This window comes from Corvus cornix, chromosome 1A, assembly GCF_000738735.6.
Source record: "Corvus cornix cornix isolate S_Up_H32 chromosome 1A, ASM73873v5, whole genome shotgun sequence".
Lineage (NCBI taxonomy): Eukaryota > Metazoa > Chordata > Aves > Passeriformes > Corvidae > Corvus > Corvus cornix.
The window spans coordinates 20740938-20761898 of NC_047057.1; the positions used below are offsets into that span (position 1 = coordinate 20740938).

Genomic DNA, 20961 nt, shown 5'->3' on the forward strand with positions numbered 1-20961 from the left:
TTCTAATTTTACCAGTGTATTTTGACTACAAACCTAGTAGGGTGAAGACAGGCTCTTTTGTTCACCACTACATTGTTAAACACAATGATTTCAGTTCATGATGGCCTCTGTAGATTTTCACAGTGAGGAAAGTGATGCCTGTGATAATAACCATAGTTAGGCTTTCATTCTTGAAATGGAAGAACTTGAATTTTCCAGGTAAACTGTTTCATAAAGAATTCTATTTAAAGAATACTTTCTAAAGAAAAAAAATCTCAGGTTTTAGTACATGTCATAGAAAAGAAATTGCTTCCATTATTGAAAATTACAGAAGAAGAAACACTTTACCATTTTACAAGTCATACATAAATAGCTTTTATAGAAATAGTTCTGTTTATCTGTACTCACACAGTTGCACCCTTTAATAAGCTCTTTTAATGACTTTTTTGAAAATATATGCCTGGACTCCTGTCCACTGTTGTCTACAACCGAAGCACACATAACCAAAATTGATATGCAATGAATGGATGTACAAAAAAATGCTCCAACATTAAAAGATTGAACACTCCAGTGATGCCACTTTGTTTTTAATTACCTTGTAGTTATGAATGTTCTACTTTTCTCACAAAAATATCTTAACACATCCCTGGTTTTATTTCTGTGTTTCCAACAAAAGAAAAAATCCAATGCTTCTGAAGTGTAGAGGTTTCTTTTTTTTATCTTACTCCCAGGATATGTGTCACACTAACACATCAACTCTTTGGGAAATTATATAAATCAGATTTATTTTTTGCAGAAGCCTTCTTAGCCAGTGTAAGCTTACAAGCATCAATGAAAGAAGCACAAACTTCTATAGCTAGTCAGAACTCTGAGGCTTTAGAATAAAGAACAGTATTTCAACATTCTTAGAGCTAGTGACTATTTCAACTAAAATACAAAAAACTGCTATGCAAAGAGATAATAAATTTCCATCACTGATTTCTACAGAAGGCTTTTGGGTAGATGCCTTATTAGAAAATAAAATCGTATTGCTAGGAAAATTAGCTAAGAACACAACCACAGAGCAAACATATTTAATGAATGTATTAAATTTAGAAAAGAAAAATGTCTCATTTTAAACAAAGAAGGATACTCAATACCTGCAAACAGAAATCTAATCTGCAGTATCTGTGATGATTCAATAAATAGGAAACCTTTGGAACCAATGGAAAGACTAACATTAAATTCAAACAGCTTTGTGTCAGCTTCCAAAATTTACACTAACTGTAATAACTCAATATATTCTCTTAGCATTTATCTTAATAATGCTCAAAACCACAGTAAGTTTTGAAGGAGCCAGTTGGCACAAGAATCCTTTGCAAGAGACTCCCTGTACCATGCCTCACCTTCTTTTATGAGCCAGCTTGGAGATTTTTCAGGTACACTTTAGAGTTGCTGAGCTATAGAATTGCCACAAGCAGATGTGTCTCCAGGATGACATTAGTAGAGACTTCCTTCATTCCCTTGCCTACATTCAATGTCTTTTTCTATCCTGGATCCTCTCCCATTTCTTTTTCCTTATCTCCTAGATATAGCAGAAAATTGTCTCCTGCTCAAAATGTGTCTTTCTTCACCCAATATTCCATTAGTGAGTTATTTAAAGCTGGCTTCTTCTGATCAGGGAGCCAGTAATGAATCTACTCAGTGATTCAGCTACTGAAATATCAGCAATAGTCTGTGAAAGTGTTCCATGCTATCATGTAACTTATACAAACCATAACCTATATAATTTGGTCTAGTAAGATTTATCCTTCTCTGCAAATCTTGCTTCTTAAATTATCATAATATACCCATTAAATACTTATAAGCTCTATTTTTTTTTACATTCACATAAGCTATATCCATGTAAATGAGCTTCAATCACATAGAACACTGATACAAGACAAACATCAAAGAATTACTAATTTTAGTACTTCATATGTACTTATTTCAAAATACTCTAATTCTGGTCTTGGCATTTCAGGTTTCCCAGCAGTTACAACAAAAACTCATGGATCAGACTGCTCTTTACAGAAGGAAAATCCTTTAAGCACAGCACTTTGTAGTGAGAAACATGCTATAGTCATATATATGATTTCTTATTGAGTGACTGCACATTAACTATTTTTATAAAGATGCAATTAGCCAAAATTCATTCCTGGAAATCATCCAGAAATTCTTAAATATTTATACTGTAATAATTTCTGTAATTTTAATAAATCTGGATTTTTTTACTTCTCTTAGCCTATCAATTCCAGCAAGCAACGCATAATTTCAGATGTAGTGCAAAGGATCTCTGCCTGAGTTTGGCCTGTATCCATAAAAGTTCAAGTAAAAATCAAGTGCTATCATCAAAGCAAAGCAAAAAGAGTAGAAAGAGCTGCATTTAGGCTGTGAAATGTCTCATGCTGAACTTAGAAAATGTTGTGGTGCGAGCGGCCACAGCCACAATGACCTCAGAGGGAACAACAGCATCTGAGTTCTTGCGGTCAGGCACTGATGTCTAAGATAACCTCTGTGGTGATGGCGAGTCCCCATAATCCTTTGTTTCCTTAATTCGCTGGTTGCAAGTTGATTGGTTAAGTTCTCCCCTCCTAGTTTTATGTATAAGGCCATAAATATTTATCCCCTTAGTTGACTATGTATCAGTTCTAGAAAGTTCTATGTTACTCGATGCCCATTGGTTGTTCCCTGTGATCCCTCTTACGAGTTCCCCCATTGGTTGCTTCCTTGTTAACCCCTCCCCTATTGCCTTACCTGATTGGCTGTTACCCTTATCCCTGCCTTTCCTTCTCTGAGTATAAAATCCCTGGACCCTCTTGTGAATTGGGCTTTTTGTCCTTGGACCCTTCACCTGCAATAAACCCTGCTTGTGGAACCCATATGGAGAGTCCCTCCTGCTTCTTTGCCTCCACTGACGCCTCTACCACCTTGGCCCGGGGCTTGCTCCTCAGAGTGAGGGGCTTGCCCCCAAGATCACTGCTACTCACCTGCCGAGGGCTGTGATCAGCGAGATGCTGTGCCACCCTCCGAGCTATCCTTGGGCTTGGTGTCTCAGGAAAACATTATACCAAGGTAGCTGCTAATGAAGATAGCCTATAGCACAATTATTTTTCTACTGTTTACTAAGATATCAGAGGAAAATAAAATTGAAGAGATAGAATTTCCAATATTGCTTAAGGACTTGACTGACACTGCAATGTGTGTTTGGAAAGCAGTTTTTTGAGGTTTTTCTGGTTTTTAGGGTTTTTGAGGTTGGTTTTGGTTTTTTGTTTGGGTTTTTTTTTTTGTTTTAGACCATGAGCTTGAGGCTAGTTTCCGAAACCCTTACCTAGTTTCCTGCCTCATTAAGAGAATAGTCTTCAGAAGCTCCTCTGACTAGGTATCGCTTAATGATAAGGCTTCTCATTTCTGAAAGCTTTGATTCAATGTCTTATGGTACATAAAATTTTGATGACCTTTTTGTCTTGCTCAAGTGAACGGAAAGTTTTTATTATTTTCAGTGAGATCAGAATTGCAGTTGCATTTGGGGATTTCAGGTGTTCCTAAACTGGTTAAGAGCATGTGTAACTTACATGTGGACCCCACACCAAAACATGGGTTCAAGAAATAACACTAATATCTTACTTTTTTCTAGATGTTCATTTTGTAGCGTAAGCTTTAAGCATGGTTTTTTAAAAGCCACAAAGCAAACCAACAGAAAGATCAGAATTCTGGTTTTGGTGATTTTTTTTTTCTCTGCAGAGGTACTACTTTCTATTATGATACATACAAATTGCAGCCGCACATTTCTAGATTACTGCAAGTAGTATGAGAATACACACTCTTACTGGAACATTAAAAAATCACCTTCGGATGTAATTCATCTAACTTTTCATAAAATTTCTTGAATTAAAATGAGTAACTGAAGAGGAAGATAACTACCACAAAAAGCAAGGTTATAATTAAAGAAAAACAGACTTCAGGCTAAATTTCTGGCAGACCAAATTAATGTTTTGTTGATACATAAAACTGGTGTATTCTTTTATCAAAATCAAAATTCTGCTTATATACAGCTTCTCAGTCTTTCTCTTTTGATTATATGCAGGACAGAACAAAAAAACCTCCCATTCTTCTAGGTTTAAGATTATAGAAAGAATTTAATAATAAATTTAGAAAAAGTAACTGGAAACAGAAGCAGCAAAAGAGGAGAGAAGTAAGAGGAGAAGATCAAGTAACCATTTAAATTACTCTGGATATTTCCAAATTATTTTAATTTAATTCACCTATAATGTATAAGCTTTGCATGATTTCACTTCACCGTAATTTTAATTGCTAAACAGATCTTTTACAGATATGAACAGAAAAGAGAAATGCATCAGTGTGTTAAAGCACAATTTCCTCACTGCATTCTTTCAAATGATCCATTTTTTTTTACCTAATGACAAGTAGCTCTAAAAATGTTTAATACCTCAAAATCTTTTGATGGAAACAAAGGATGTGGGCAAGTCACACCAATCTTCTCAGGCTATCTGCTGTAGCTGGCTTTTCAAACAGCAGATCATTAGTCCTCCATGTAAGCAACTGTGCTTAAATTCCCAGCTCTGTCTTAGCTCTGACTGTGGGCTACTTTTATCATGTCTGTATAACAAGGTCTTAATAATATTTTTGCTCATAATCAAGCAGGGTACATCAATACCCAATGGAAGGTACAGGATTAAAATTTATTGAGAACTGTGATGATCAAAGAAAAAAAGCCTGTTCCAGAAAAGGTTGTCAACAGTGAAAATGAGTACAAAGCATAGATGTCCCTCCAGAGGCTTCCTGAACATGGATGGATCCAAGTTCCATTTTTTTGAATTGGATTTGAATTCCAAGTGTAACTATAAAACACTCCAGAGACATAACTAAAACAGTTCCAAAATAGGAGGAGGGTTGTGAAGGAAATTATTTGAAGGTAGAGAAAGGAGGAAATTATTTCCAGTGGGACTTTTTAAAAATCACTAAGTGATGAGAAACAAGAAAAGGAAAGCTGTCCCAGATATCCAGGACTGCAGAGATGGGAAAGGCAAGAGAGAAAGAGCACAGACTGGCAGCAGACATATCTCTGAGGTACTGGAGACAGAAAGCTGAAGTCTCTAAAGGAAGAAGCGTCACTGTTGCAATGCTGTGATTTTGAATTGGCAAGCACTGTAATTGGGATCTTGGCATGTGTCAGTGGGATCCTGGCATGTGTCAACTTGAAGCATCCAAACATCAGGAAGCCTCAGGGACCCCGCGTCGCTGTCAATGATGAATACTGGTTTCCAAAGTCATTTAAACAACAACAGACGCCAGCAAGCAGCAGTGTGTTCTTTTCCCCCGTATTTTTTAACTTCTGCAGGTGACAGCTTTTATGTTCGCCTGAGCACGGCCGTGGCATCCACGTTTTACCGTCTACCCCGCCTCGGTCCGGCCCCTGCCGGCACTGAACACGCCGTCCCAGAGAGGCTGGGAGCGGGCGCTGCCGCGGCGCTTCCCCAGCGCGCCGGCGCTGGAGCGGAGGCTGGGGAACAGCCTGCCCGGGAGCAGCCGCCCCACGGCCCGCACGGCTCCTGCAGGAGGGGCTGCACCGGCCCGGGCACGGGACAGCCGGGGCACGGGGACAGCCAGGGTACAGGGACAGCCGGGGCACGGGACAGCCGGGGCACGGGGACAGCCGGGGGCACAGAGACAGCCGGGGCACAGGGACAGCCAGGGTACAGGGACAGCCGGGGCACGGGGACAGCCGGGGTACGGGGACAGCCGGGGCACGGGGACAGCCCGGCCACGGACAGGCCGCGCTTTGTTTTCGCCGCTTTTCCCTCGCCCGCCCTCGCCCTGCCCCCGTCCCTGCCCCGTGCCATCCTGCTGAAGAGGAGTATGGCCACCATTCCAACACAGAATTAAAAATTGAAGAAAAACAGACTTCGGGCTAAACTTCTGGCACACCCAATTATTGTTCTGTTGACACATAAAACTGCGGTATTCTTTTATCAAAATTCTGCTTTTTTTCCTCTTTTGATTACATACAGGACAGGACAGAAAAAACTCCCAATTCTTCTAGTTTAAGATTACTTTATAGAAAGAAGTTAATAGTAAATTTAGAAAAAGTAACTGGAAACAGAAGCAGCAAAAGAGGAGAGAAGTAAGAGAAGACCAAGTAACCATTTAAATTACTCTGGAGTGCAATTGATGTTTCCAAATGATTTTAATTTAATTCACCTATAATGTGTAGGACTTCCAGATTTCACTTCACCGTAATTTTAATAGCTAAACAGATCTTTTACAGACATGAAAAAAAAAAGAACCAGCACAGAACAGAGAAAAGCATCAGTGCGTTCAGGTCAGGCCCCGGCCCCGGCCCTGCAGGACGGGGTGCCCGACGCCGCCGGTGCGCGTGCGCGCGCCGCCCGAGCATGCGCAGTGCGGGGCCGGCGCGCGGGGCGGGCGGAAGTGGCGCAGGCGGCCGGCGAGGCGGGCCAGGGATAGGGACCGGGACAAACAGGGACCGGCGAGACACGGGAACCGGCGGGTCTGCGGGCCTGGCTGTGTTTCCCGCTGTGAGACTTCCCCTCCTTCCCGCAGCTGCCCTGCACACGGGCTCTGCTCTGGGAACTGAGTCCCCGCACAGTGCCCCACGGGTTTGGAAGTTTTTTTCCGGGCACTGAGTAAACCGAAGGGGGAGTTTTGTTGTTAATACGCCTGCGCTGATGCATCTAAGGTCTTGTTTTAAAGATCTCGGTTTTTTGCAACTGGTGGACTGACTTTCTGAAGTGGTTAGTTCGTACCGTGTGAAGTGTGGGATCTGCAGTGTAGCTCTGTCCTCCTGAGGCCTTTGCTTTGCAGTGGATTGCTGCTTTCTAGCGCTGAAGTATTGTTGAGATAGTGATGGCTGTGTAAGAATCCGTTTTCCTCAGGTAATGTTGGATTGTGGTCTCTTTTGCACAATGTCAGATGAGTAAATTTTAATTTAAAAAAAATAAAGGAAATTTTGTTTGTTTGTTTGAAGAAACCTAGTTGTAGTCTAATGAAACTAAGTACCGCCTATGTGATCAAGAATAAGAATAGCCTAGGATATACTTCCCAAAAAAGATAAGTGCCTAAAGATCTGAAGCAAGAGCATGCTGAAGCCTTGCAGCTAAGGGAATGTGTCATGCTACTGACTTGATTTCTCCTTTAACCGGGCATGATGTTTTCACCTTGTGAGAATTCTCAAGGAAATAATAGATTACAAAATCAGACTTTTGCAAAAATACTAGACAAACTACACGCTTTGCTCACTAGTGATCCTTGTGATTTCGTTAAGACTTCTGTATGACAAAAGCTTTCTCTTGTCACGGCAGATTGGGTTTGTGGTAGTTCTGTACTGCCTATTCTGCTCAAGCCAAAAATGTTCATTTTTATGATAAAATTTTGCATAAAATATTGTAGGAGTGTATGGCTGTGTCTACATATGTGTGTTCTTTTATAATGAAGCATTACCTATTTCATAATTGTTTTAATTTTTGAACAATTAGCCCGAGTATTGCACTGACTGGTATTTGTGTTTACAGGGGCTTCAGGTATGTACCGCAGTGACTGACCGCATCAATAAGATGCTGATGCTCTTGACTATTCCTTCATTCTTCATGAAACTTTGGTGAGGTTTCCTCCAGAAGTCTACACAGACGTGTTTTATTCTCTGATTTGGAGAATGAGTTTTCTCTCTCTGCAAGTAGCAGTTGCTTTGATAGATAAGGAATCTGATTCTTCATGGCTTTGACTGCTACAGCATCCTTTTCTCAAAACAACATTATCCTCTTCATGTAATTTTTGTGTATGACTGAAGTATTTATTGGTTGTAGAGAAAGGACTGAATTTTCCAGTTTGCCTCTCACTTCTTGTCAGTTTTTTTGCTTTTCTGCTCCAAAGCTAATACCTCAATAGTTCTTGAAGAAAAGTTGTGTTCTAGGGGAGACTACAGAGGAATAGTGTTGAAGTAGATTGTTCCACTGTCAGAAATTTAAGGTCTATAAAATTAGTAGGCAGAATGTCAAGGATAGGGCAGAGCAGCACGTAAGAGTTAAGACCATAGCCATCCTCAGTGTTATATTTCACTTGAGTGATGCCTGTCACATTCTTTGGGGGTGTTAAATTGTGGGTTACATCCTATATACAGTTTATAATCTACTTTAAACAGTCTACATCCTTTCATGTAGTTCTTTGTTAAAGTTGTTAAGCTCTTTGGTTGCTCACTGTCCATATTTTTGTCACTTTAATTACTGGAAGGTGAAAGGTATTTGTAGTTCACAGGCTTCTTCCTTCTGCTCTGTGTGTGTGTTGTGTCTCCCTCCTCTTCAAGGAGTGTCCCATGATTCTGTCTGCCTTTCTTGCGGTCTCTGTTGGTTTTGTTTTGGGTTTTTTTTCAGTATCCATACATATGAACAGCTCTGTTTACACCATTTACAGGCTTCTTAGGCTCAAGCTGGAATGATTCCTGTCAGTGTCTGTCAGGCTTTTGAGAGCAACAAAGATACTTGACAGACTTACTTTTTTTCACTCAGTTGTTCCTCAGGAGAGTTGGGACAAGGACCAAGGACAGCACTAACAGTATCTTCATGTAGATTTTGAAAGTCCATGCTCTATTAGTTTGTTTTTGAAAATTCATAATTCTTAGAGCTGGATATTCATATCTTTGGTTTTTCATTGCAGAGAACACGAATCTGGGAGCTTCAGAGATAATTGCCAGTTAGAACACATGACCTTAGTTTTATATATGCAGAAGTTTAAGATTTGGGAAAAAAACCCACTTGTTTTGTACAAGAATGTTGTTTACATAAATTTGAATTATAAAAAAACGCTCTGTGTTGTTAAGATATCTTCATGGGGAAGAAAAAAAAAACTGGGAAAATCTATATAATGGCTCACATAGTGTAACAGAGAGAAACAGGATAAAAAAAAGGTGTTAATCTCTTATGTTGTATATCTCCCTGGCTCATTATACTGTTGCTGGGTGAAGATCAATATTGCTGATTAACTTTGAAGTTGACTCTTTCTAGGTGGAATAGATCAGCTTCTCAGTCTGCTAGAATAATGTGTGAAGTAGATACTTTGAACTGAAAAGCTGTGTAAATCTCCTAGTTGCACTTTCCGCTAGAGACTTGAAATCCTAGTAAGCTAATGACAATTCTGTCCTGGTTTGTGTTTGAAAACATACAGATAAAGGCATCGTTTTTAGCCTCATTTAGTAACATTTTATAGAAATTCTAATACCTCACTAGTCAAAGCAGTTGACAGAGATGGAACAGCATCTGCACCTTTGTAGCAGGCTTTTACTTGTCCTTCATCTCAAGCAGAAAGGGAAAGCTCTCTGGTACTGTACCTCCCAGCTCTGTGCTGCCATAAGTTGACCCTGGCTGGAAGCCAGGTGCCCACCAAAGCCGCTCTTACCATTCCCCTCAGGAGGACAGAGAAAATACAACTAAAACCTTGCTGGTTGTGACAGAGAGATCACTCACAGTTTACATGGACAAAAGAGACTCAAACAAAGGAATTTAACTTATTAATCATCAAATCAGGGTAGGATAATGACATATAAGAACAAATCTAAAGATCTTTCCCCCACCTCTCCCATTTTCTGGGCTCAGCTCCACTCCCAGTTTCTTTACCTCCTCCCCCTGAGCGATACAGGGACAGAGAATGGGGATTGCGGTCAGTTCATAGTGCTTCATTTTTGCCTCCTTCCTCCTCATGTAAATAGGAAAAAACAAAACCAGTCATTCTGTGTGTAACCGTAGCAGCTGAGATGGCCTCAGACCAAAGTATTGCATTGATACCTTATGAGTGGCTGTGACTTCTTGCTTATATCTGATAGACAAGAGTAACAGCACTGGGGAGTTTCTTGGAAAATGGGGAAGGAGAAAGAAGGGTCGCTTACAACGAGGAGTAGTCATGAGTTATTAGTGAAGTCTGATATCTATGGATACTGGAATAACAATAAGGTGAATCTGTGATTTTTCTGAAGAATAAGGTACTTTTTAAAAGAGTGTCTGTAATGTTGCTGTCTGCACCTATATGTGTTGACCTGTGTGTATAACTTAGGATCCAGTGGTCTTTCCATTTTGCAATGGTTTCCCAATTCCATTTCATTATAAGTGAATATTTTGTAGGAATTCAGTCTGCTTAGCACTGAAGAAGCTCTTTTGAACTGTAACTGAAATGTAGTTTTTACTGAGTATAATTCCAAGTTTTTGTGTCCATTGAAAACTATAGGAAATACTTTCTTTCCTGTTCTTTACTATCATGTAAAAATTGCTAAAGCAGTTTGAAATTAGGACTGTGGCTATAATACTGTTATCTGGGTTTTCAGAAAACAGAAAGCATTTTTTGTTTAGTTTATTAAAACTTACTGAAAACAGATTGATAATGTTGTGGCTTTTCTGTAGGTACCTGCTTGAATTAAACTTACACACCAAAGACAAAGATACCCCCAGAAGAAATGAGATCAATGTAATGAGAAAATACAGCAATAACTACTTATTGCTAGATCACTTTTTTCTATTTCTCTTACATGTAACTTTGCTACAATAGACTGCTCTTCCTCTCCCCTATTCTCAGCATTATAACACTATCACTAATAATTTATTTCATTGACTTTTAGCACAGTGAGGGCAGACCATAGGTGACACAGTCATACATTTCTTAGCTTGTTCCCAGTGCCTTCCATGCTTAGCTACCCATCTTATTTTAAGATACCCATCTTATTTTATTTATTATTATTTCATTACTTAATTCTTTGATGAAAATGTTTTGATCAGTATGTAAGCATCTTTTGTTCATTTTGAGTTAAAATGACAGATGTTTTAATTTATTGCAGTCAAATTTTCTTATAGGGAAAAAAACTGAATATGGGGACTATCTGTCCATGACCTTGTGCTGGGGAAGGAGTCATTCAAAGTCTGCGTGGTTTTTATCTGCATTTCTGTACATAAGATATTAACATTGTTTACATTACCCTTTGCATTTATATGTATTTCTATTTATTTGTATGTAAAGTAATATTTTATTGCCATTTATGGTGTTTTGGAATGTTTGAAAAATCAAGTAATTTGGATGGTTGTCTACTGCCAAGGAAGTGTTATTTTCTTCTTGCTAATTACGGTACTAAGAGATGAGGCCAATCCCTCTGAAAATTGTTAGTCTCGCACAATTAAACTGTCTTGTTATGAAATAGGTCAATATTCCCATTCTGAGTTAAGATGCAACTTGTAGTAACTCTTAATTTGAACAAAATGAAGAGCTGCAGGACTCTTTTTATGATTTTTGTTTAGATAAAGCAGCTATGCCTGTTCAATTGATGAAGATCATTAAAGGGCAGTCTGAGACTCCACTACCAAGCCATTTGCAGAAGGAGAATTTGCAACATTTGAAAGAAGGCTGTGATCATACCAACAAATACATTCAGGTAAACTGACCGGTAAACTGTCTTGCTTTGAAATAGCTCCTGTTACATTAGCAAGGCACTTCTGTATCCCAGCTCAGGTGGTGACTTTCTGCAACTGTGTATCTTTGGGTTGATCTGTTGCAAATCTTTAAGCAGTGGAAAATTATGACCTTATTGAACTTCATTGCATGTTGCTATTACCTTCATGGATTCACAGTCCTGCTCATTTCTCTTGTGTTATCAGACTAAAGTTTATAGGAGTTTCTCTTTTCAGAGTTTATAAGCTGTGGACCAATTTAAAAACACATGAATATGCCAAATGCTGTGCTGAAAATGTAGGGATTGGGGGAGGTTGAGTGGTATTTTGTTTTAAGAAAATTGTAATAAGCACCTCAATCCTGTTAAAGATCAGATTTCAGAGTAATGACTTCTAAAGTGTTCTCCTTTTGTATGAAACAATGCAATATCCAATTTTATGAAAAGTGTTGCTTATAGCAACTACCAGCATCAAGACTCAATTAGGTTTTTTTATTATTACCAAATGTGCACTTATATTTGACAGTAATCCCAAATATATTTTGGATTGGAAGTACAATCCTGCTGTACTAGCGAAATGCAGGAATACTTTTTTCATGCCTAAAACAAGTGTTCTCTGTAAAATGCATTGCCAATTCTTCAGTGTGTTATTTTTTTATCCTGTTTAACTTTTTTGGTCTGGCACTCTGAGAATTGTTTTAGGCATCCCTGATGCTTATGTGTCAGGAAATCAGCATAAACCCAGGCTTTCTTTCAGTCTGTTAATGAAAAAAAACAAGGGGGAAAAAATAAAGGCAAGCTGGTTCTGTAGAAAACCTGAGTTGTCTCAAATCCTTCAAAAAATGGCACAAACATTTCAAAAATATGAGCTGAACTGATCTAATGTTTTTCTGTATCCAAAAAAATTCATTTTTGCTTCCACAGCTGTATATTCTCAGTTCCAACTCTAGTGCTCATGTGACCCTGTGATTGAGTCCCTTCATGAGAAGGAGACTGGCAGAAGGCCATCTATATTGCTGGAGAGAGGATAATTTTCTGCTGCTCTCACTCTGCACTGGTTCATTGTGGTGTCATACTGATGCCAGGAGTGGTGCACTTTTGTAGAGCGAAGGGACAAAACTGCCCTGTTTGGAAGCAGGCAGCAGTTGAGTCGTGCAGGAGGTGATTTGACTGAGAATGATCCAGCCTCCCTTAGGTCTTGTAAAGGAACAAATGGAAACATCAATAACCACTGCTGCTAGCAAATGGGGTTTATTCCTCGGGGTGTAGTTTCTTGTCCCTGTTCACCTGCAGGATATATGGACTTTCAAGCTTTGAAGGGCTATGTCTGCAAGCAGTCCTGACATGGAAGAACAGGGATTCTTGTTCAGAAGGAAGTGGTGAAGAAGACAAAAACGGATTATAAATTAGAAAATGTTTCTGCCAAAATAAATGTTACCATTAGGAAAGCAGAGCAATTATTACCAGACATAGATTTGAAGCATGCAGTATTATAGCTGATTCTGAAAGGGAAAGTGCATAGAATGTCTTCTCAGACTTCTGCCTTATGTTAAGAGAACTTCCTGCTGGTGCTGACATGGATTAGTAGGTGACTAAAACAGCTTGGCATAAAAACGGCACAACTGGGGAGCTGATAAAGCTGATGCTAATGCACTGTTAAATGTGTAGGAAAATCCAGTTCTGCAGGCTGAGCTTGAAGTGAACCTTAGAATGCACTGATGTTAGGTTATCGTAGTGGTGGCACACTGTCACTCTAGACCTGCCAAAATAGGGATCAGGTCCTGCTTTGACAAGGAGAGAAGGGCAGAGGAGTATTTTTATGAAACATGTTCTGGGAAAAGCAACAAAAAACATTTGGGATGCTTCTGTCTGACTTGTGTGCCTCAGTCCTTTCATTCTTCTGCATGTTTTCATCCTCCTGGCATCTCTGTGAAAACTGCAAGTTTCAAATTTGTGGAAAAACAGCACAACCAATGTTTGTACCTCCTCAGTCAGCATGTCTATTAACTAGACATGATGCTTCCTCCCATTGGTTCATCATCCTCTGGATTTTGCTGTGGCAAATCTGAACCAAACCTGAAAATCAGCTGCCAAATCAGCTACAGAACCAAACTGAAGGAGCGAGGCCTTATAAGGAAGGAGACATATGCACTGGAAGAATTGTACATGGTTTGAGAGTGAGTTTAGTGGCATATGGAATGTGGAGGGGTTTGGAAAAAGCTTGCTTCTGAACTCAATAAGCAGTGCAGGATTTGTGAGGGAAGAGTCAATTTGGGCAAGTTTTGCTAAGGTAGGTTCTTTAGAAGTTTGGAGCCCAAGAGTTCCAGGCATGTAGAGAAAGCAATGAGGAAGTGGGTAGCTGGGGAAGAGAACTATAGTGTAGGTGTTTGGGATACAAAGGAAAGTGGAAGGGCCAAACCATTACAGCGAAGAATGTGGTCCCAGAATTTGAAAACTCTTTGGAAGATACTGGGATGTAAAAGGAAAGATAAAAAATAAAGATGGTCAAAAGGCAATCACTGTCGCATCAATGTATTCCACTTTTAAATAGTGTGCTGGTGCAGATTGAAATTTCTTACTAAGAAAAAAATATATATGTAAATGTTGAGTGTTCCTGAGGTGACTGTTTCATTACAAAGACTTTATTACAAGAAAAATTCTGTAGTCTTTTATTTACCTGTGAGTACAGTTCAAGACAATCTCTGCAAGAACAGTTATATATATATATATATATATATGTATATGTGTCTGTATACACATATATATGTAAAGTGAAATTTTAAACAAAGTTGTAATTTTGAAAACAAGTGAGAAACCTTTCTGTTTTTAACAGGTAAGTTCCTACTTTTCACAGAGAAGACTAATGAGTTTTGTAAGGAGACCTAATTATCAAACTATTTTGGAAATCAGCATCTGCAAATAATGTTGAGGTTTTGTGGAGTCATATTATTTGTTTATAAAAGATAGTAAAATCTTGTTGAATTTGATTTGGATTACTTCTCAGTTAGTGTGTTGTAGCACAAATTTTACTCCGAAAGGCCTCTGGAGTAGCTGCATATTTTATCCTGATATGGTTTAAGAAGCATTTGCTAGCATTTAAGTCCAGCTTACCACTGAATATGTGTACTGTAAAATCACTGATTTACCTGACTGTCCTCTTAATGTTGCATATATAGACAGATTGCCCTGCTCTCTTTTTACAAGAGAAACTTTTTACAAGAAACCTCTTAGTCTATTTTTGTGCTTTGTGTAGGTTTTTTAAAGCATTATATAGAGTCTGTTTTCAATATTTTGTTTTTCTTTATTGAACCAATTTTTGTGGTTTTATCATTGAAAAGGATACAGTGCTTTCCCTGCCATACTGTGAAAGAATACACTTGACTGACATTTTTGGTACTGTTGATGATAACGTCTTTCTAACTAGATGTGTTTGTTCCAAAGAGATGTTACCATCACTGGTAATCACCAGCACTCATTTTTGCTTCATTGTAACTTCAGCATCACAATAAAAAGAGTATTTCTAATTAATTGTTAAATCATAGTGTCTTTCAGAGCATTTGTATTATTGCCAAATAATTGGGACACTGCAGTTTCAAAGCTTTGTAATACTCTTCTCACAGCTGTATTTTTTTTTCCCCAGAAGATTATTTATCTTAATATGCATCTGTTATATCTTGACTGTGATTCTGTTCTGATATTTATGTTGTAATCCTTTGCCAGTATTTTTGGAGAAATTGCTTCACTACCTCTTTAGATGCCTTTCAGGTTTTGTGCTAAAACTCTAGTCTTTTATGCTATTTTTGTAACTAATGAAAGTTACATGTATAGTTCCATAGCTACTATTGTATTGTTTAATATAAGCTTATCATCTAGTCAGTAGCATCTAAGTAGTATTGACATTTAATACTTCCTTGGTTATATCTCAAGAGTGTTGCTTTTTAGTGCTGTCTATAGGACTTGTGGGGTTCTTTTGTTAAGAATTTAGATGGCAATTTGCACTTATTCCTTAAATTCTGCCTTTTTTAGCTTACAGATGTTTCTGCTGTTACCAGTATTTCAGTAACTTAGAGGCATAGAGTCTTAGTTCATAACATTTTATTTTATTTTTTGCTTTTTAGGGAGTAGTTACTCTTTCCTACCCATTAACAAAACTCAGAGATGGAACAGACTTTTTCAAGATTGTTATTCAAGGTACTACATTTAAATATACATTTTAAATTTATGGTACTACATCAGTAGTACCTGCTTTTGTATGGTGTTCAGTAGAATGTGAGATTTAAAATACTCTGTAAAACTGTTCATTTTCTACAAAAAGTTTATCTTAAACTTACGCCAGGTAAGTTAATGGAAACAATACAGTCTTTGTATTTCAGTAGACTTCTTGTTGCATGATTTTCTAAAATACTGCCCTAGAAATGGATTAGTTATATGTATAGCTTTAGTAGTGTATTTTCAAACTGCTTATCATAAGAAGGACTAATGAAATTGCACACATAATTGTTACCACATAATATATATAGCATATACTATGTAAGGGGACATTTAATATGGGTCAGTATTTTGATTCACAGCAAAATATTTGTGTTTCATTCTGTTTTAATTTAAGCATTTAAAAAAAAGGAAATTTCACTTGACTACTCAAGTATTTGAATATCAATAGCTAGACTAGCACTTTGAAAGGCCTAAGTTGTTCATCATGTAATAAATAATGCAAAAAAATATGTTCTTTTTAAGTCTTAAGCTTATCACCCCCTCCAGTCAGGAAGGTGGAGGAGGTAATTTGTCAGGTGTCTGTTGGATTCAAGGAACTTTCCTTCCATTTCATTCTCAGCTTATTCCTTACAGTGGCTAGAGAATCATCACGAGCTCCCTCTGATCCTCCTGACTCCAGTGCCTGAGCAGCAGGCCTGGAATGTGCAGGTCCTGCCTAGTGACGCTGCTTGTGGCTGGTGTTAGCAGAGGTGGATGGAGTTGATGGGGTCTTAGTCAGTCTCCCTGCTGGCTTCAGGGTTCTCAGAGGGGTGTTTAACCTCCCTGAGCCTTGCTGATGTCAGTGACTGCTCAGGAGAGGAGAGAGTTTATGCACATTCTCCACGGAAACATAAGTTTGCACACCTAAATCATTGATGATGTTTCTGAAACAGTAAAAGGTAGAAAACTCAAAAAATAACAACATGATTTCTGCTTCAGTCCTCCTGGAAGGCTATTAATTAATATGTCTGTATCCTGGAATATCTTCAGTTTATAATAAATTCTACAATAGGATCTGTGTTAATGTGACTGGATAACATTGCCTCTCTAACACTGTACATTGGATTAGTGGAAATCTTTTAAAATTCTATTTAATTGTACATTGGTATACAACGTGCACATTTTAAATGGTCCTCTTAGGAAGAATATTCTGAGCAATATACCTGTAGTTAGCACACTTTGTTTATTAATTGAAAAGTGTTAAACTCTGTAGTTCAACTTGTTTTGTAAATCTTTTTCACTTATGTTTTGTTTTGGAGAAGGTATAGTGATTGGAATCACTTTTGCTTTTTTCCCCTCTAGATTCGGATAACTTGTTTTCCCAGATCAACAGCATCAATGTCTTAATATATGGAAAAATGGCAGAGGATTGTGCAAAAATTATACGCCGTGGGGTAAAAAAACCACCAAAACATATATCTGTATATATTCTTGTTTTAGGAATTGTTTTTCACAGATGAATGTTCACTTCTTGTCTTAGTCTACCTATCCCTAGAATTAGAAATAATCTCTTCAGTCCCTTCAAATCTATATATATGAACTAGAAAAAAAAAGTGTTTGCTTACGTAAATTCTTTCTCACACTAATACTGAAATAAAGCAATTCTTTTTATCAGTGCTGTTTACCTAGCAAGCAAAGAATCATGAATATGGATAATAGAGAAGTCACCCATTTATATTCATATTTTGAATGTTTTGTCATCTGATAAGATAATTTTAGAATTAAATTCATTTCAAAGACAGTTACACTAAAAGATTAAAAAAAAATTCAAAACTATGTGTACAGGGGTTTTTTTGTTGGCTTGGTGCTGGTGTCTTGTTTTGTCAGAGATAGAAGCTTGGTTTGATTAGCTCCAGGTAAAAGACAAGTCAGCCTGTGAGTTTGTGAGACAGTGTGTTGCCACTAAAGGAGAACAAGATAAAAACAATTACCTCAGTCTTTTTATAAGGTTGCCTGTCAGTTTACTGACATGTCAATATTAGCCAAATATCAAATTAAAATTAGTATATGATACATTATGAGCTCATGTTAGTGCTTTTTCATTTGTGATACACATTCACACTAAATCATAGAATGGTTGGGGCTGGAAGGCAGCTTTAAAGATCAGCCAGTTACAACCCCCCTGCCATGGGTAGGGACATATTTCACTACATTAGATTGCTCCAAAGCCCTGTCAGCCTGACTTTGAACACTTCCAATGGTGGGACAGCCACAACTTCTCTGGGCAAATTGCAGTCTTTATACAGATTTCTCAATTCCATGGAATTTTGACAGGGAAGTCAGGGTTGGAAGTTCTTTAACTATTTTGGTAAATATGCAAGCTGCAGAATCTTTTTAAATTCAGTGAACTAATCTATTCTCTCCTCATAAAAATACAAATATTGAACAAGGCATTGAGCAGCAATTCGAAGATAAAAAGATCAGTACTAAAGAGCTGAGTAGGAAACTACAAACCACAGGCAACAACCCTTAGACAGCTGGAGTGTGCTAAAACCCCAGTTTGTTCTTCCCCAGTGAACTGAACCTTCATGGTCCTTACCTCATGTCTCAAATGAGATTTTAAGTTTGGAAGAATATGAATCTGAGGAAACAATGATTTCTGAAGCTAGCAGCATTTGAAAAAAAAAAGCATTTTTTAGCCATTAAAGAATTACTTCATGAAGGTCCAATACTGTTTATTTGCTGCATGCCATTTCAGATTTTAGTATTTTTTAGTTTCCATGTCATTCTTGGCATAGTGTAAGAACTTTGGCTAAGTAGCCAGGGGGAGGAGTTGGCAATTTCCAAAAATGGGAGTAGCCATGTTGTTTCCTGAGAATCTTCTCATTCTGTAACAGAATAATCATCAGGAAAAATACTGTCTTTCCTGTATATCACACTTTTTGAATGAGGGAAATAGAATTTCTTTTTACCACTTAAAAATGTTGGTCGAATCTGAGTTTGTATATGCAGTGCACTTCTGTTGACATGGAAATCCACCAATTTATGTAAATAGCTTTGATTCCCAAGCCAATTACGAGATCTACTTAGCTAAAGGCGAAACGGAAACTAATCTATTTTGAAAACTAATATAACATTAAATTTCAAAGCACTGTGCAAATATTAGGTTTAGAAAGTTCAAGTCACAGCCTGTCAAAGTTGACTGGGAATTTGTAAAAAATCTGAGAATATATCTGTTCTTTCTACCTAGATTTTGAGGTTAGTGCTGTCTTTTCCTGATGGGAATTGCACAGTCCTTCCACAGTTTGTTTTTATTTAATGTAGTGCTAGATATGGCAAATGTGTTATAGGAGAGTAATCACTAGTGACCTAATATTACTCAAAATTTTTTTCTTTTATTATCAGCCTGTTAAAAGGCTGAGTCTATGTAATTCTGAAGTTTCTTCTGACGGAGGAGAGCAAGATGAGAAGTCACCCGTACTGAGCTCCAATCCTGACTCAGCAACTACATCCCAGAACCTTGTGCAACCTAAATTTTAATAAAATACTGAAATGGGAATAATGTATAAGCAAGGCATAGCTCTTTAGATGAAGGTTGATTTTGCTGTTGAAGGAACATTCTGGATAGCATCAGCTAACAGTGAAAGACATGTACTAACTCCTGATTCCTGAAAAATTCATGGAGTTTCCTGAAGTTTATTTGTGTGTTCCTGGAACGAATGAAACAACTTTCATGTTAGCAGGACGGCGTGTTAGAGGTGCAAGGAATACTGAGTGTTCTAATTGTTTTGACACATTTTAACTTACCTTTGAGTATGGCTTACTTCTAGGTGACTTATATATTACTTTTTAATCAAAGTATACATTGTATTCCCATTTGTGACACTACCTGAAAGTCATCATGCCCTAAGTAGTTTCATTGTGAATTAAGCTGATTAAATTATATTTTCTGCAGAAATTTTTTTCCCAATATTTTAATAACTACATATATAACTGTCACTTAATCTAGCAGCCTTTCTTTTTCTTGCACAAAACATTAAGGTTTTGGATCTTAAATCATTTAGAGTAGCATTGTCAGATTGCTGAAGTAGCAAAAAACCACGCTGTCATAGTGCAATATTTGGCTAAAACTGTCAGCTTTAATAAGAACACTCTTTTATTTGTTGTAGTCAAATAAACACATGAGCAAAAGTTGCTCAGTAAAAGTTTATGGAAGTGCTTTTGGTAGAAGCTTGAATAGAAATAGGATTCCAAGTCTAATATGTTTATTGGAATGGAGCACACTGGCACAGCCCTGCTATACAGCTCTGATAGCAAGGGAGCTGACTATAAAGGAGATTTACATTGTATCAGATAGCTTTGTTCAATCACTTCTGATTACCTAAAGGTATTTAATGTATTTTTTATCTTCTCCTTTTTCGTTTATTCTTTCTTTTTTTTTCTCTTTTTTATTTGGTGAGCTTGCTGCTAAAAACATGGGCTGCTGCTGGGACTTGAGTCATGTACCCTTTAAATCCTCCTTTTCTTGTTCATTTTGTGGTGTCTGAGGAGCTTTGTACCGAAGTGAAAATACAGTTACGATCACTTTCTGTGCTAGAATCTCAGGAGTGATGCCAGAGAAGTTTGTAATGTCTCTTTTGCTACCAGAAACCTACCTGTTGATTGACCTACCTATTTAATCCTGAAGGAAGATGTTTATCCAGCCAAAACAGAGTTTATAGGAGAGTTTCTTGAAAGTGCAGCTGTAAGTCAGTGAGAAAGAAGCTCCAAGAGAAGTGTTTTATCGCTGCTGATCTGATGTGTGATTTCTTTTCTACCTTAGTTAAGCTAACCAGAAAGGAGTCAGTCTTTAGTGTATTCAAAGAGGAATGATTCTTTTGCCTTATTCAGTGTGAATCTTCCTCCCTAGGCTTTGTCAAAAATAGCACTCTGTTACAGTAGCATCAAGAGTGTGAAAATGTTAGCAGAATTTAAAAGAAAAAAAGCTTTCTGGCATTTGTTGTAAATATAAATTCCATGGGTAAAAGAGCTAATTTGGGAAACTTAAAGGCAGTTTTTATAATTTGTTCAGGATTTTTGTTTCGTAAATGTCTTGAGACTTTGGGGTGACATTTCACATCATATAGTCTTAAAGTAGAACGTGTTAGCGTCTGTGTAATTTTCTGTTTATTGCTCTGTCCCCATAGGAAACCTTCATAGTTGCAGGATTTAAGGTGATAAAATTGCCTACAGTGAGAGAGGATGGTAGACATGGTTGTCACCTGGAAGTGTCTGAAGAAGCTGGATCAGCCATTTATGTATGTGGTTATCCAACT

At 37.8% G+C, this 20961-nt stretch overlaps 1 protein-coding gene across 6 annotated transcripts in view; it reads left to right on the forward strand.

Annotated features, from left to right (window-relative positions):
- Positions 1-6442: 6442 nt before the first annotated feature.
- Positions 6443-20961, forward strand: part of POT1 (protection of telomeres 1) — a 57698-nt gene continuing 43179 nt past the window's right edge. For 2 of the 6 annotated variants that reach the window (XM_019283641.3, XM_019283642.3), the window contains exons 1-6: positions 6443-6914; positions 7551-7559; positions 11307-11440; positions 15574-15646; positions 17009-17127; positions 20833-20943. In XM_019283641.3, coding sequence (XP_019139186.3) covers positions 11318-11440; positions 15574-15646; positions 17009-17127; positions 20833-20943 — 426 coding nt within the window. In that variant the 5' untranslated portion in view covers positions 6443-6914; positions 7551-7559; positions 11307-11317. Of the gene's footprint in view, positions 6915-7547; positions 7637-11306; positions 11441-15573; positions 15647-17008; positions 17128-20832; positions 20944-20961 lie in introns of those variants that run through there. The other 4 variants (XM_019283639.3, XM_010395525.4, XM_019283640.3 and 1 more) reach the window with 4 other exon arrangements.